This window comes from Diabrotica virgifera, chromosome 2 (genome assembly GCF_917563875.1).
Source record: "Diabrotica virgifera virgifera chromosome 2, PGI_DIABVI_V3a".
Classification (NCBI taxonomy): Eukaryota; Metazoa; Arthropoda; class Insecta; order Coleoptera; family Chrysomelidae; genus Diabrotica; species Diabrotica virgifera.
Window position 1 is genome coordinate 37,112,454 of NC_065444.1, and position 17,611 is coordinate 37,130,064.

The window sequence follows — 17,611 nt, forward strand, 5'->3', positions numbered from 1 at the left end:
AGTACGTAAAGGTACTCCATTGGAACTCACAACAGTGTCTGGAAGAACACACAACATAACTAATAAACTGTGCATTGAAATAACATGTTTGTTCAACTCCTTAATCAAAATTACAGCTGCCAAGTATGTAGTTACAAGTGTAGTTTAATACAAAAATACTGAGAAAAACTACTTCACGCAAGTATAGTACATGAAACATATGTGTAAGTTAAATTCAAGAGTTTTACCTGTGGTACTATTATTACTATCCATTATTTTTGAAAAGAAGAAGTAATTAAAAGTGTATTAGTAACTTAGTGATTTCAGCATAATTTAACTTTGTCAATTAAGATAATTTTAAGCCTACAGTTGCTAATTTAGCATTGCATGAGTGTATTAAAAATATAGCGTTTTTATTGGAATTCACAACTCTATAACTCAAAACTTAGTTAAGTCTCAGTCATAATTTTTTTGTGAGATATTCTTATCAGTATAAAGAACATTTAATAAAATTTTCACTTGTTTTCATTCAGTCCCTTTTCAGATATTGACCTTTGAAAATTGGCATTAACGTGCTTTCGGCCATTTTTGAAAAACTGTAGGGAAAAAAGAAGTTGATTCTCAAGACTACAACTTATGCTGCTGGTAGTATATTGAGTATTCAACACAGAAATAAATTATTATTTGTGAGATACTTCTCCTTCCTAAGAATTAATGGTCTTAAAAATGAACGATTTTGCTAAATTCTTTCCGAAGTTTTGGAGAAAGTTTTATTGACTTTCTTTAATGATAGAGAAATATAAATAACATATTTTTGAAGGGAATTTCATGCTGAACACACTGGTGTTTAGATTATGCTGATATTTTTAAAAATGACTTGGTAATTAAATTTTCCGCAAACCCCGTTTTTTCATTAAATTAGCCGAGCCGTCATTTTAAAAATGGCTGCCAAATAAAAAATATGGCTTACAAAATTTTTTCAAATGAATTTTTGTGAATATCTACCTATAGGGAATCCATGATAAAAGAATCAGGAAAATTAAAAATGTTGAGCAACACTGACTGGGTGATCTGATATGGATTGACCCTATTTTAAATATTTCTGTTAAAACTTTTTTTATAAAATACCTATTTATTTTAGAAACTCTAATAATTTGATATACCTACGAGTATAGTAACAAATAAGATTTTGTTTAATAGAAGTTATTGCTTTCAGAATTTTTCGGGAGTAAAATTGTGGATAAATCCTCAGTTCTGGTGTATGGAGTTTTAATAAAAGTGATGATGGGCAACATCTAATTGTGAAGATACGATAACCACAGAAGAAGACAAAAATGTCTTTCAACAGAGGGGGTTACTCGCGGGGAAGGTCTCGCGGTACAGGCTTTGAAAGGGGAAGAAGTGATAGAGGTTACATACCTCGTGAAGCAGAAGAGCGCAGTCGACCATATGGTTCTGGTAGCGAAAAACGTGAAACAATGCCTGAGGCCAGAGGGTACAACTCTTTTAATTCTGGCACAGATAACAGGAAGTACAGCTATTCTAATCCTGCTACAGATAGCAGAAATCCATCTCGTGGAAGAGATATAGATGAAGGGCGAAGGGAGTCTAATATTTCTCGTAAAAGAAGTCCTTATGATCAAGATCGAGCTTCGCATTCTTATAGGGAACGTGATTCTCGCGAAAGAAATACTTTTGCCAGTGAAAGAAAGCCTTTTACTAGTGAACGAAAGGAAACCTATCGTGAAACTCGAGGAAGAAGCCCCTTCGGCCGTGAAACAAGTCCACTGCATCGTGGAGTCCGCGAAAGAAGTCCCTTCAGAGGTCAAAGAAATGAAATTCACCGTAATACCCGCGAGAGAAGTCCATTGCATCGTGAAACTCGGGGAAGAAGCCCTTTTGGTCGTGAAAGAAGTCCAATGCATCGTGAAATCCGCGAAAGAAGTCCCTTCAGAGGTCAAAGACATGACAGTCGCAGTAATGCCCGTGGAAGAAGTCCATTCAGCAATGAGAGAAGTCAAATCCAGAAAGAAACCCGTAGGAGAAGTCCTAATGGTTCTGTCAGCGACAGGAGTCAATTTCATCACGAAAACCGAGTAACAAATACTTTTGCAAGTGAACGAAGTCCGTTGCATAGTGAAAGGAACCGAGGAAATTCTTCAAGGGAAAGGACACAATTTCATCGTGAAACCTTTGAAACGAACCCTTTCGCAAGTGAAAGGGCTGCTTTCAGTAATGAAGGCAGTCAATCATATCCTGGATCTGTTGGACAAAGTTCTTTCAGTCAGTCATATCCTGAAACTTTTGGACAAAGTTCTTACAGTCAGTCGTATCCTGAAACTTTTGGACAAAGTTCGTATGGTAGTGTTAATCCTTTTACTAGCGAACAAAGGCAATTGCCTTATGGAAACCAGGAACGAAACCCTTTCCCAAGTGGTATTAGTAATACGCATGGTGAAAACCAAGGAAGAAATCCTTTCGTCAATGAAAGAAATCAATTTCAACCTAAAATTGATGAACTAGGTTCTATCAGCAGCAAGAAAGATCAATTGCATGGCGAATCAACTTTTAACGAAGAGGATGATGAGGAGGACGATTTTAACGATGAGGAGTTAACTACATCACAAGGTGTTGAAGGATGTTCAAACGACTACCTTTCTAATTTTATGATTGTAGACGAGGACATCGTAAGAAAGACAGTGGTAGTTCCTGTAGAATATCCAGAAGTACGATTGTCGAAATTTGACATGACAGTTCTAAAAGCTTTATTAAATACAAACATTGCACATATGGCCGAGAAAGGTATTGTAGGGCTAAGCATTGAACGTGCTATTAATCGCAAAGGAGCATGCGTCATCACATGTAAAGATCCGTATACAAAAGAGTGGTTAGATGCTCTAATCCCTCAGTTAAAGACTAGCAGTGGTAAAAGCCTAAGAACTGGACATCTCAGGGAAACACTCTGGTCGGGAGTTAGAGCCACCTTGTGGCTTCCTAAAGCAGATGGTGCAAACGCTGACATTATTATTAAAAAATTGGGAAAAGAAAATCCCGGTCTAGACACCAGACATTGGATTATAAAAAAGAGGAAGAAGAAAAAGAATGGTCTACTTTTATATATAAACGAGAACGATGTCGTTAATCTGCAAAAATTCAACATGCAACCTCTATTGGATGGTAAAAAAGTGAGAATATCAGTCTATACTCCCAGATTATAAACTAGATGTTCTCGGATTAATTGGTAAGCCATTTTCTGCTTTAAAAATATAGACTACATTCCAGCAAATAAGTAATGAAATGAGTCATGAGCAAAAATTCTCTCCTGGTAAAAATGTCCGGACACCTTAAACATGGATCATTTTTGATGTCTCGAATTTCCTATACCTGTTCGATTTAAGAGATTTTTGTAATATGTTATAACCTTAATATTTAACAATATTGCTGTAATAATATTGTTGCTAGACAGGTAAATTATCATTGTATACCGGGTGTACCAATAAAACGGTGTTTTTTCTCAAAGTTCACCACATCCTGTGGAATATTCTAGCATTTATAAAATACTGAAATTAAAACGCAACTATAGCCTCAGGTTTTCTTAACATTCTGTTTTTTATTCATTCGCTTATGTTGGATAATAAAAAGATTAGGTACAGTCGGAAAAAGAAGACCCATGAACGATCACATCAATCACTTATTTTGTATTTGCTGTCATTTTTTATGACAATTGTCTGTTATTTATAGAAAAAGACAGCAAATACAAAATAAGTGATTGATGTGATCGTTCATGGGTATTCTTTCATTTTTCCGACTGTAGGTACTTTAACAACTAGCCAGCCATTTTCATCAATACAGGGTGTTTGTACGGGATACAGGAATTGAATGGGAAATTCAAAAATTATTTTTATTTTGAAATGTCTCAGTGGCATACTAATTTTTTCTTTAAAAAAATTTAGGCTATTTCCCGTACGCGTCATATTACCCCTCTGCGCGCCAATGGTGGATATAAAATTCTTAATTGTATGTCAAAAAATGCGCAATAACTGCCTCTTAAAACCCATCAAATTTCATTTGCATACCTTAACCGGTTTTAGAGCAATACATAAATCGTCAGTTTGTAAGAAAAATTCAACACCCCGTATATCGCAAACGAAGCATTTGCGAACATACATTTATAAAGCAAACTGTCATTATTTTTCATGCAGAATTGTCCCTTAAAGTTTGTCATACTTATTTACAAACACCATGTATTGATGAAATACATGGTTTTTTTTGCTAAAGTGTTTAACTTTTTTATTATCCAACATAAGCGAATGAATAAAAAAAAGAATGTTAAGAAAACCTGAAGCTATAGTTGGGTTTTAATTTCAGTATTTTATAAATGCTAGAATGTTCCACAGTGTGTGGCGACCTTTGGGAAAAAGCAGTTTGATTTGTACACCCGGTAAACAGCGACAATATACCCTTCAAGCAACAATATTATTACAGCAATATTTTTAAAGAATAATATAATATCGAGACTAAAAATTCGAGACATCCAATTTTTTTTCTTTATTAAGGTGGCCGGATTTTTTTGACCAGGAGTGTATAATATTACATGTGATTTCTATCCTAAGCATCGATTTTGATGGAATTTTGGGAATATGCTCTACTTACCTCCTGATTCAAAATCTTCCCTATGCCGGTATATATGCTTATTATTTTTTAGTGGTGAAACCCTTAGCTGAACGTGAATAATACTAGCTGTAACGAAAATCAAAGTTTTTAGGGTTTAATAATAGCATTTGATGAAGTTAAATAAAGGTCTTTTATACTTTAAAACATTATTGTTAGTTGCCTGAATAATTTAACCTTTATAAATCACCCCCTTTGAAAATAAAATGTGTAAAAAAACGGATTTATTAATATTTTTAATTAAATTAATATCCATTTTAAATCAATTTTATATCGGTATTTTGGGTCAATGTTTTTTTTGTTTTTTCATTTTTCTACTTTTAAAAATAACTTATTTTTTATAATATAAAAAATACATTTGAACATAACTTATCAATTTATTTAGATAACATTGATACTTTTTGTCATTTATAATAACAATATCATTTTTATGCATAAAATCATGTAGGTACTTATAAAAAAAATGAGGTTCACAACGCTATAATAATATGTACTCTTTCTTTTGGCTACAAAAATGAACTGTAGGCTATTACTATAAAATGGCTTCGAAGTTTGAACACACACTCTTTCATTTTTCAAACAGGAATTGTACACCTGGTAACCCCCCTCCCGCGAATGTATATATAAATCCCACCTTTCACCAGCAGCTTGAAAAGTGAGTAGTCGGTATATCGAGATCTCATTCACATCTGCTCCAAAATTGAAAAAACGTTGTTTTTTTTTACAAGAACTCCGTTCATTTTAAAGGTACTGTATTATACTTATTATAATACTAGGATAAATCCTAACTAAACTGGAAGAAGGCTCTTATGAAACATTGATCAAAAGATATTTGATTGATAGTGAAGCCAATTTCAGAAGTTATTGCCGTTAAAAAAGACCCATTTAGTTTTTATTAACATCAGTTTTGCACATTTTAACTTTGTGATATTATATAACTCATTTCATTATTTATTTGCTGGACAATAAATTATAAATGTTTTGCTTTCTACACAAAAGTATTTATTCTTTCGATTTCTGATAAACAACAAACAGTTTTTGGTAAAAGATGTCTAGAATAAATTAACTCTTCACTCAACAATCCTCGTATTGAAAGCTGAACATGTCTTTAACCTAGATAAGGATGCACTCCTCCCCCTCCAAACGCAACAACCTCTTTGCAAGTTGGAAGCAAAACTCTGGTTGACCAACTCAGCAGCAACGGGCTCTACACAATAGCCTATGCAGATGACATAGCTATCTTGCAAAGCGGTAAGTTTAAGAACACACTATGTGAGACATTCCAAGTTGCTCTCAGACGAATAGAAACATGATGTAAGGAACACTTACTGTTTATAAATCCTAAGAAGACAGAAATGGTTATCGTTACCAGAAGAAGAAGGATCACGAGCTTAATACCTTGAACGATTAAAATGGAACTCTCACTTAGATGGTAAAGCTAAAAGAGCATAATATAGTGCGTATGAGCAGGGTCGACGAATGGTGGGACGCACCTGGGGCCTTTTGTCCAAGGTGATCTCCCGGATCTACACTACTGCCATTAGGCCAATACTAACTAACGGAGACATTGCTTGGGTACCAAAAGTGCTATAGGCAACAGCGAACAACAAACTAAACCATATTCCTCGGATGGCTTGTCTAAATATTACAGGTGCCACGAAAACAACGCCAACTGCTGCAATGGTGTTGTTCAATGGCGTCACCCCTCTAGACATATACGTTAAAGAGGTGGCGCTGGTGACAATTATGCAATTGCGCTCAGCGGTGAAAACTTTGATGTAGGAATGGGATAATTATTGAGATGTCGTTTCTGGCGGGAGAGCTGGATGCGCTACCACCCTGCTACATGCAGGCTGCGACTCGATTAAACCTAAGTTTGTCTTTGACAAACCCTACAAAATTGAAACAAGACAACATAGGGAGTCAAACGTGCCAAATGCGTATTGCACATACATCGATGGCTCCAAAATGGAAGAAGTCTCAGGATGCGTGATATACTCCAGATCACTGCACCTAAAAATAAGGTGGGGTATGCTCAAAAATGCCAATGTAGTTCAGAGGGAACTCTCCATAGCCTCAAAAGAGATTTCTCAAGAAGATGTATCCGGTAAAACCATAATAATCAGCGCTACTAACTTGAATAGACCACGTGTCACATCAGGGTTGGCAATGGAGTATAATGAGACTATCTTAAGCAATAAAAGAAAGTAAAGGCTCGGCATTGCTAACTAGCTAGAAAGGCGGCTGGCCTAAGGCTCTTAGAACCTGGTAATATTTTTTACTGCTCAAATTGCGGAAATTGACAAATGTCAATTTCTGCAAAACGTTAAACACGCACGTTTTCTACTAGGTGTGTCTACTAGCTCCACACACTGGGGCTAGTAGACACACCTCTGCACGAAGTGTAAACGAGAAAATAAATTGTCGAGCATGTCCTATGTGAATGTCCAGAGTTATTGTCAATACGAAAGTATGCGTTCGGCTAGCCCTGGCCTACACCTGCCCACATAAGGGAAATGTCCCGTGGTGACTTGTCCACCTTCCTAGAAGTGGCAGGATGGACAATGAGCTAAGGGCGATAGCTCACATAGATGTGGCCTAAGTATAACTTAACGCCTAACGAAAAAAAAAATAAACTATAGGGCTCAAATAATCATGTTTTTGCCAAGATAACTTTGTGTGACAAATTTTATTAAACGGTTCCTCGGATTCCTATGCCACCTGGTATATTTTTGAATTTTTCCAAAACCATTAACTTTTATTAGTTAGGCCTAAGAATTTTTGATTTAAATGTTATTTAAATATAACAAAATGTTTTATGTTTTAGATAAAATAAAATGGCAGTTGCCTTCTCCAACAAGATGTATGGAACCATAGAGTAGAGTTTTAATAGATCATTGTATTTCAAGACAAAAAAAAGTTGGTTTTTTTTATATAAAAATAATAATTGTATTACATAATATGTTGTAAAATTCGTATCTATTCACATTGTATTTATATATAAATAAAGAAGGTAGCAGCAGAAAAGTGTTTTTTTATTGTATTTCAGCTTTTGAAATTATTTTTGGAATGCTGACAACATGGAAAAGGTGACAAAAGCAAAAGAATATAGCAATGAAATTGAAGAAAAAAATACAAGAAAAGTTTTATCTCATACTAACCCAAAATGACTATTAGTAAAATGAGCTGCAGTGTGCAATTATAAACACATGCAGTGTTTCGGCAGGGAGACGCGCTGGCGTGCGTTCTCTTCACTAGCTTTAAAAAATTGTTCATTTTCGTTACTTTTAATAAAATTTGAAGGACAAAAACTATCTACCAACCGAAAATAGTTGAAAAAGAGTAATTCTAAAACAAATTACGGGGTGAATTGAAGTGACCATCGACTTAGCAGAGAAGACTACCAGAGATGCAGAGTTACACAATTTTAACAACTTTAAACAAACTGAAGTTATAATTATAAGTAAAGGAGAAGATAAAGATCAAACTTTACCTAAATCTTATAGACCAATATGCTTACTAAACACAATGGGGAAATTACATGAAAAATTACTTTGTAAAAGACTAAATCAAATAAGACACGAAACTGGACTTCATCCAAATCAATATGGCTTTAGGGAAGGAAAATCAACAGAAGATGCTATTAATAAAGTTTTTAATATTGAAGAGAGCACAAAGAAGTATGTTTTGATGATCTTTATAGATGTTTCTGGAGCTTTTGACAATTTATGGTGGCCGGCATTATTCGAAATACTTCGACAGATGCATTGCCCCATAAACTTGTACGGAAGTTTCAGAAACTATTGTTAAGACCGATATGCCAGCTTAAGTTGTCCAATGGATAAAAAGACGAGACATATAACTAAAGGTTGTCCACAGGGTTCGGTGTGTGGACCTATTTTTTGGGACATAATGTTAGAAGAACTGCTGGAACGGTTAGCTGTGGATCCTGAAGTTCTGGGGAGCATGCTTATCATAAATGCTAATTCAAGAAGAGAACTAGAAATAAAATCAAATGGAGTACTTGAAAATATAAATGAATGGATGAAAAAAGTTAAACTAACTATATCAGAAACAAAAACAACATATAGCCTTATAAAAGGAAAACTTGAAAGAAATCCAAGTATACAAATAAGGGGTAACGCAATAAAAAGAACAAAAACAACTAGATATCTTGGTATTATAATCGATGAACCAAGACTCATTACAAACCATATAAATAGCGTCTGTGAGAAGGCAGCGAAAGTCATGTATTGCATTGCAAGCCTAGCACAAAAGGAGTATAGAATTCCGTTCCAGCATATGCGCGTATACCTGAGTACGACACTTGCCTCAATTGTAGGGTACGGTGCAAGTGTATGGGCACACATCATCATCAGTCTCAATCCACTGCTGGACATAGGCCTCCCCTGTTTGTCTCCAAAGTGTTCTATCTTGTGCTTTCTGTATCCAGTTTTTTGTTGTCTTTCGTAAGTCGTCTTGCCATCGTATTGGTGGTCTTCCTGTGCTACGTTTATTGGCCCTTGGTCTCCATTCAACTAGTTTGCGAGTCCATCTTCCGTCCTTCATTCTGGCAACGTGTCCAGCCCATTTCCATTTTAAATTACAGCTTCTTTCAATGACGTCTATGACTTTGGTCTTAGCTCGTAGATCTTCGTTTTAATCCTGTCTCGCAGAGTGGCCCCTATCATTGATCGCTCCATTCTTCTCTGCGCTACTCTTAGTTTTTGTGCGTTTTTCTTTGTGAGCGATAATGTTTCTGTACCATAGGTCATCACCGGTAGCACGCATTAGTCGAGAACTTTTTTCTTCATATTAGTTGGAATGTCACTCTTAAAAATATTCCTAAGAGCTCCGTATGCTGCCCGTCCTTGTATTATTCTTCTGAAAACAACAAATACCTACATATGGCGAAAATTAGTGCTTGGATGGAAGAATGGATTGAAAAAGGACAAAATTAGGAGCATAGGTTAAGAAGATGAATTGGTCCCACCCAATAGGCCATTTCAAGACTTTGACGTTTATGACACTAATTGAAAGCTGGAAGGCAAACATTGAAATTATTTATATTTGTACCGCATTGAGTTTCTTAAGTTTTTTACGTTTAATAGTTTTTTTATAAAATAGTTATTGTTGTTATAAAATAGTGGTTTATATAATTGTTTTTATATAATAGTTTAATCGTTGTATAATAGTTTTTTATAGTTGTATTTTCCGAACATTTTGCTGTTGACTTCTGTAGCTTCTAGCTGTAGAAGTACTTTAACGACTGTATTTAGTTGTAAGCAGTGAATAAATAAACATAAGTAAATATTTTCAAAAGCTTTTGGTATATAGATCCATTTTCCCTCAAGGGGTATGAGTTAACCTACAGTAGAAAAAGTTTTTCAAGGGTGACAACATGGACAAATATAGTTACTTACATGGACATAGTTTTTTTTGTATTTGGAGCTTAGTAATAGTTTTTACACAGGTCAACAAATGAAGGCATTCAAGAGTTTAAATTCTTACAAATATTTTGAGGTAGGATTTGTATATAATTGTGGAGCTATAAAAATAAATAATTTCATCATAGTGGTTCACCCCAGATATCTTAAAAAATTGACCTTTTAAAGAATTTGTACAGTCGGAAAAATGAAAGAATACCCATGAACGGTCATGTCAAACAGGTACAATCACATATTTTGTATTTGCTATTCTTTTTCTATAAATAACAAACAATAGAGATAGATTAATTATGTTAATAATATGTGATCGTTCATGGGTACTCTTTCATTTCTGCGACTGTACCTGCAGTGAAAAAATTTCAAGAGAAGAAACTGAGAATCTGCCGGAAGAGGTGAAATGTTTTTTGATTTTAGACAACGCTCCTGCTCATCCCTCTGAAAATATTCTATGATCAAAACATGGCAACTTTAGTTGTATGTTTTTGCCAAAAAATACATCGCTTATTCAACCCATGGATCAGGAAATTATTTTAGCAACAAAATGAATATATCGCAGAAAGTTTTTAGATGAAGTAATTGTATGATGAAGATAACACAGAAGATACAAGAGGGCAGCATACTTTGCAAAACTTAACTGTTACAATTTGAAATCAACAATTTGTTAAGTTTGCTACAGCATGGAAAGACAGTTATTAAGGGGTTACATAGGTCTTGCAGGTAAAAAAAGTGACTTTTTAAAAAAATTATATCTTGGAAACTAAAAATTATTTTTATTTATAATTGGAACATGTAAAAGTATAGTACACTCAAAAAAATTTCAGCCAAATATATTCATTTTTGTAGAGTTGACTGCAATTTTTCGACAACAGCCCTTTTTTGTGGTGAGCAGCATAACAAGTCCAGTCTCATCTGAAATTTCTTGTAGTTTATACCTCTGGTTAGTGAATGAACAAAGATTTTTTTATTAGATGAGGTCATTTTTGTTTTATCAAAAAAAAAACTACTTTAAAAATGAGAAAAATTGGGGTCAAAAATGTGTTTAAACTTATGTAAAATCTTCAAATTTCATTTTTTTTAATTCCTTCGTTCATTTACTAGCCAGAGGTATAAACGACAAGAAACTTTTTGATTTCAAATGAGACTGGACTTAGTTTTGCTGTCCACCGCAAAAAAACTTAAACTCTACAAAAATGAATATTTTTGGCTGAAACTTTTTTTGAGACTACCTTAAGTACTATACTTTTACATGTTCCAATTATAAATAAAAATAAATTTTAGTTTTCGAGATATAATTTTTTTAAAAAGTCACTTTTTTTACCCCTAAGACCTATGTAACCCCTTAAAAAAATGTTTGATGGCCAAGATGCATACATATATTTAGAAGGAAAGTTCCTAATTTCTGTAGTATAATACATAATACCGAAGAGGAAGTAGCTCTAAGCGCCGGACTCCACTTGCGATTTGTAGTCGTGAAGATTGAACACATTCTTTCAAATAGAAGTCAATCCATGATTATTTAGTTACAAATGGATTGACTTGTATTTGAAACAATGTGTTCAATCTTCCTGATTACAAATCGCAAGTGGAGTGCGGTGCTAATAACACCAAAATATTCCATATGAAGGTACACAGACATTGAAAAATTCCTGGAATTTCCCCGAAAACACGTTTCCTGGACATCCCAGGAAAATCCTGTGTCAGCATTTTAAACATTACTTGAATGTCTTATTGGAACATTCCATGAATGTCCACGAATGTTCTTTGGACATTCAAAATATATTTTGTAGACATTCCCTGGATATACCAGAAATACAGTGATGAGCGCTCTAATAACCTGCAAAATAGCACAAAAGATGGAAAACGTATTAAGTAGTGAGATAAAAAGAAATGAAACTAGTCGAGCTGGGAAATTTAGCGATATTAACTTATACATTTAGATTGTATTGATTGTGTACCACCTTCAGACGTATCAGACGAGTTTGGAAACTACCACTGTCACAGTGACAGTTTTAGTTGACATACTCCTCTGATATGTGTAAAGGTGGGAAACAATCAATATAAAATAAAATTTAAAGGTTAATTTCGCTAAATTTCCCAGCTCGACTAGTTTCATTTCTTTTTATCTCACAACTAAATATGTTGCCCGTCTTTTGTGCTATTTTGCCGGTTATTAGGGCACTCATCACTGTACATCCTTGCTGATGTGACAATACCTCCTATCTGTTTTTTCATGAGTTTTGTAGGAGAGATGGAAAAACATGTTTTAAGGTCACCTCCTGTGTTCATATGTAAGTTTTGACTTGTTTTGTAGTTCATAGATAGTTTAATTTACTACAAAACAAGTCAAAAAATATCATATGAAAACAGGAGGTGACCCTAAGACAAGTTTTTAGTCTCTCTTACGAAACTCATGAAAAAACAGATAGGATGTATTATTACATCACTGACGATATGTGGCCATACCAATTAATACATCCTTGATAAATATAAACATTTTTATTGAACAAAATCTTTTCATACATTTTTTTAATGCAATTTACTGATATTCCTAAATATTTCAAAAAAATGTGTCACATTTGCTTTGTAAACCTTTCTTTTGCCTTTCGTAGCCACATATTCCGTTTCCTTCCTGGGTTTTTGTAGACCACTTCTCTCAGCTGATTCTAAAAAAAATAAAATAAATGGTAATTTTTCAATCCTTTACAATTAACAATCAGAAGAAATATTTACAGGTAATAATATGCATAAATAATAATATTTTGTATTTTGACAATGACGTCTGATTTGGAAGTCGAAAGATTAATAAAATTATTTTTTAAGTTAAATTGTGGCTTATTTCCCAATTAGAATAGTTAATTACAAAAATGCCTCAAATAACTAGCTTCAGAACAATAAATAATTCGTTTCATACAAACATTCGTCCAAAGTCAATTATACCTGTAGTATTTCCATGAAAAGATTCTTTAAGTGAATTTTGCATAGTTTTCTTTAAAATATCTCTATCAGGCCAGAACACAAATTTTTTTAACCTAAGACACATTATATACAAAGTATTTTTGAAATAAGTTGATACCGGGTAGGGTGAAATACTAAACCTATATCCCAAATCTTTATAATCTAAGTTTAAGCTTAGTTTAGCTAAAGTAAGCAATACTTGATCACTTGGTGACAAAACAGTATTTTGATGGTATTTGATAAATGGTGTAATATACTTTAAAGCTATTTTAAAAACATTGTAATTTGCTAAACCAGTATAATTTTTAGTTTTGGCATCATCATTTTCTATACTTTCACAAGATAAAGCTAATTTCTTAAGCTGATATTTAAAATCCTGTGTTAATGTTAATGACATAAAATGTATTTGTTAATTTTTCCATTGTAATATATGTTTGACTATTTGGCAAAATCTTGTCTTCTACTAAACTAGCTTTTATACCAAATAACTACTATCTACCACTAACTATCCACTGTTTCTAAATCTACTAAAGTAACAGTAATGTATCATTAATGAAAAATGTGTAAAATCATAGACCTACCTAGTATTTGTAGAATATAAGACAGTCCAGTGTCTTATAAATAAAGACCGGATTATATGTTTTTTGCATATCGATAACCATCAAAGATACAATCAAACGCTTCAGGATGTGGACGAATTATGATAATTAAAGGCGTTTCACACTAATTTAATTTTACATATTTAGAATATTTTCGATTTTTTAACATATTTTGATGGTTTGAACATATTTTCGACCGCTTGACATATTTTGGCATATTTTTAACATATTTTGGCATATTTTGACATATTTTTGGCTGTAAACAGCTTGACACAGTTAACCATGTAACAATGGTTAGGTTTATAAATGATGCTTTCATGAACTTTTTCCTTCCCGATATTGTTCCAACTAACAAAATCTTGCTTATGGTTTCCGATGCTGCGTCATACATGGTCAAAGCTGGCCAACAACTAAAAGTTTTATATCCCAATTTATTTCATGTGACGTGTTTGGCGCAGGGTTTAAAGAGAGTGGCGGAAGAAATTCGAAATTCATTTCCTAAATTTAATAATTTAATTAGCAACGTGAAGAAAATATTTTTAAAATCGCCTTTAAGGATTCAGATATATAAAGAAAAATTACCAAATACTCCTTTGCAACCGGAGCCTATAATCACAAGTTGGGGAAAATATTTAAAAGCTGCCTGTTTTTATGTGGAACATTTTCTCTCTATAAAAGAACTAATTTTATGTTTTGAAGAAACAAATATTGGTGCGATTTCAAAATGCAAATCAATTTTAGAAAACAGATCATTGCACAATGAGCTTTGTTTTATTAAATCGAATTATGAATTTGTTTATAAAATAAAACCATCCTCAATCTTGAAACTGAATCGTTTCCACTACAAGAGTCTCTTAATTTAATTCAGAAATTTAAGGAAAACGCTGACCAACATTGTTAATGTTATAAAATTTGCACTAATTACATCAGTTGATGTTGAACAAAGATTGTCAACATACAAATTACTACTAACGGATAGGCGACATAATTTTACTATTGAAAATATTGAAAAACATTTGATTGTGAATTGTTTTTATAAGAAGGAATAAAATGTAGAAACGTAAGTAATAGTAGTAGGTACTAGATAGGTATACATTGGTATATTTAGGTTAATTTTGTCACTATGTACTTACCGTTATTTAATAAAACTTTTTATACATTTTTTAATGCATATCTTCTTGTTACTTTAAAATGTTTTTCACATATTTCACATATTTGGAACATATTTTAAACTTTTAGGGAATATTTTCAACATATTTTACTTATATTTCAGACATATATATGCACATATTTCAGTCAAAAGAGGAACATATAATCCGGTCTTTACTTATAAATCATTTCAAGAGGAATAAAAAAGCAATTTTTTCTTGTAGGTACCCTTTTCTTTTAATTCTCCTTTGGTACCTTAATTCCCATTTTAGATTTTGGGGAACTCATTTCATTGTGTTTATATACCCCATATTTATTGAAGGAACCCAATCTGGATTGTTATTATCAGTTAAGTCGGCTGGTTTTCCTACAAGATTAGACTGTTAACATCTTCAAAAATCGTTAATGTTCAAATGTTGTAACTTACCAGATATAAGATGATTACAGGGGAATTTCCATTTTGCTAGTAAAATCTTTATATTTTATTGCATTTTACCATTGTTGTTGTCTCTCAGATGATAACTATAACTTATTTAGTTAAATTGGTTCAGTTTTGTGCTTAGAATGTAGCACTGATGGTAAGTGGTAAAAGCTAACTTTATCACGATTACTTTGCATTTCACACTTCAAAACACAACACCAATGAGGCATATTATCTTTCTAAATTAATACTTCCAGAGAAAATGTTAAATCAATCTTTGTACAACAACTAAAATGATCTAAAACCATAAGAACCTGATAGAATAATATTCAATGTTTGCCTTCCAGTAGCCATATTGATTTAATTTTGACAGCATCTTGGAACGGCCATAGCCACCTTTACTTTACAAGCCATGAAGAGAAAAAGGCAACATCGCAATTGATGACGTGCGTAGTCCGACTTTCGGACTACCGCTTTTGAAAACACAATTTTAAAGTAGAAATTCTGGTAAAATTTATAGTATTTTTTGAGTCGAACAAGAAAATATTATTAATTAGAAGTTTGTACAAAATAAAATTAAAAGTACTTCCTTGTAAGTAACGTTTATTATACAAAAAAAAAACCAATAACAAGAATATACATGGGATTAATTTTTTTCGAATCCTAAGAAAACTAATGAGTATTTTTCAAAAATTTAAACGCAGAATGAAAGATTACGTTAGGACCGAGGGCCGAAAGTCCCTGAAAACTTCTATGTTTATTTTAATAAGTTACAGGGGCGAAAAATTAAGAAAATTTAGTGTGATTTTTAGTTTCAAATATGTCATTCAAAAACAACCTTTCATTCATTCTAAGGGACTTTCGGCCCTCGGTAATAAAGTAATCTTTCATTCAGCGTTTAAATTTTTCAAAAATACTTATTAGTTTTCTCAGAATTCGAAAAAATGATTGCATTTAAAATACACTGAAAATTTTGACAGGCGTCAAAATTTTGCATTTTGTTCCTTTCCTTTTAAAGTTTTTCGCACTTTCCGCGAGGAACTGCAGAAGGTTTTAACTTAGGATTCGTTAATTTCTCTACATGTTTGTTGCCTTCCTTATCTACCCATTCTCTGACTCTCTCGATGTCATCAGAATAAAAATGTTTGGCACATACTACCGCTGATGTTCCAACAACAAAATTTTTCCTGTGGATACACTGTAAACAAAGTTCTCGCAGCTTTGGATCCTTTGGAAATAAAAAAGTACTTTCTGGTTGTTCATTCTTTTTAAGACTGCTATCGTAATTGCTTTTGCACTCTGGCACACAGCAACGGCTTGGCATCTACAAAAACAAAAATTATAAGTAGGTATGCCGTATGTAAAATACCAAATTTAAAGAAATTTATATAAACATGCATAGAAATCAGCCCACTCAAAAATTTGGTCATTTTTGATGTCTCGTATTTCCCGAACCTGTTGGCCGATTTAAATTGATTTTTTAATATGTTATAGCCTGATTCTTTAACAATACCCCTGTAATAATATTGTTGCTAAATAAGTAAATTTTCATTGTATATATACCGGGTGTACGAATTAAACTGTCTTTTTTTTTTCAAAGTTCGCATCACCCTATGGAATATTCATTCTAAGGGACTTTCGGCCCTCGGTGATAAAGTAATCTTTCATTCTGCGTTTAAATTTTTCAAAAATACTTATTAGATTTTTCAAGATTCGAAAAAAAAATGATTACATTTAAAATACATTGAAAATTTTGACAGAATGAATAAAAAACAGAATGTTAAGAAAACCTGAGGCTATAGTTGAGTTTTAATTTCACTATTTTATAAATGCCCGTTATACAATAAAAAATTAACTGCTTAGCAACAATATTATTACAGCGGTATTGTTAAAGAATCAGGCTATAACATATTAAAAAAATCACTTGAATCGGCCAACAGGTTTAGTAAATATAAGACATCAAAAATGACAAAAATTTTAAGTGGACGCATTTCTATATACATACCTTTTAATATTCTTTATAATTTGGAGCACGAAATATTGTAAAATGTTTGAGTTTTTCTGTAAATACAGTGAATATTATTTAAAAACATTTAAAAATAAATGAGAACTGTCAGAATTAACCGGTCTACGCTTAGATGTTGCCAAGTTTCAACTTCATGGCTTGTAAAGTAAAGGTGGCTATGGAACGGCCTATACGAAAAATTGTTGATCTATGGGTTCATGCATAGCCACCTTTACTTTACAAGCCATGAAGAGAAAAAGGCAACATCGCAATTGATGACGTGCGTAGTCCGACTTTCGGACTACCGCTTTTGAAAACACAATTTTAAAGTAGAAATTCTGGTAAAATTTATAGTATTTTTTGAGTCGAACAAGAAAATATTATT

The 17,611-nt window shown here is 32.9% G+C and overlaps 1 protein-coding gene and 2 long non-coding RNA genes across 3 annotated transcripts in view; 2 read left to right on the forward strand and 1 right to left on the reverse strand.

The window, feature by feature from the left end:
* Positions 1–7,677, forward strand: part of LOC114342179 (serine/arginine repetitive matrix protein 2) — a 39,367-nt gene extending 31,690 nt beyond the window's left edge. The window contains exons 2-3 of the mRNA XM_028292968.2: positions 1,196–3,220; positions 7,478–7,677. Of these exons, the coding sequence (XP_028148769.2) occupies positions 1,314–3,197 (1,884 nt within the window). The 5' untranslated portion in view covers positions 1,196–1,313 and the 3' untranslated portion in view covers positions 3,198–3,220; positions 7,478–7,677. The remainder of the gene's footprint in view (positions 1–1,195; positions 3,221–7,477) is intronic.
* Positions 7,678–9,550: 1,873 nt separating this feature from the next.
* LOC126880032 (uncharacterized) lies at positions 9,551–12,922 on the forward strand. The gene is made up of 2 exons (XR_007696382.1): positions 9,551–10,173; positions 10,512–12,922. It is a non-coding gene; the product is annotated as an uncharacterized LOC126880032 (long non-coding RNA).
* LOC126880031 (uncharacterized) lies at positions 12,579–15,945 on the reverse strand. The gene is made up of 2 exons (XR_007696381.1): positions 14,785–15,945; positions 12,579–12,760 (listed from the first exon to the last, which is right to left on the reverse strand). It is a non-coding gene; the product is annotated as an uncharacterized LOC126880031 (long non-coding RNA).
* Positions 15,946–17,611: the final 1,666 nt, after the last annotated feature.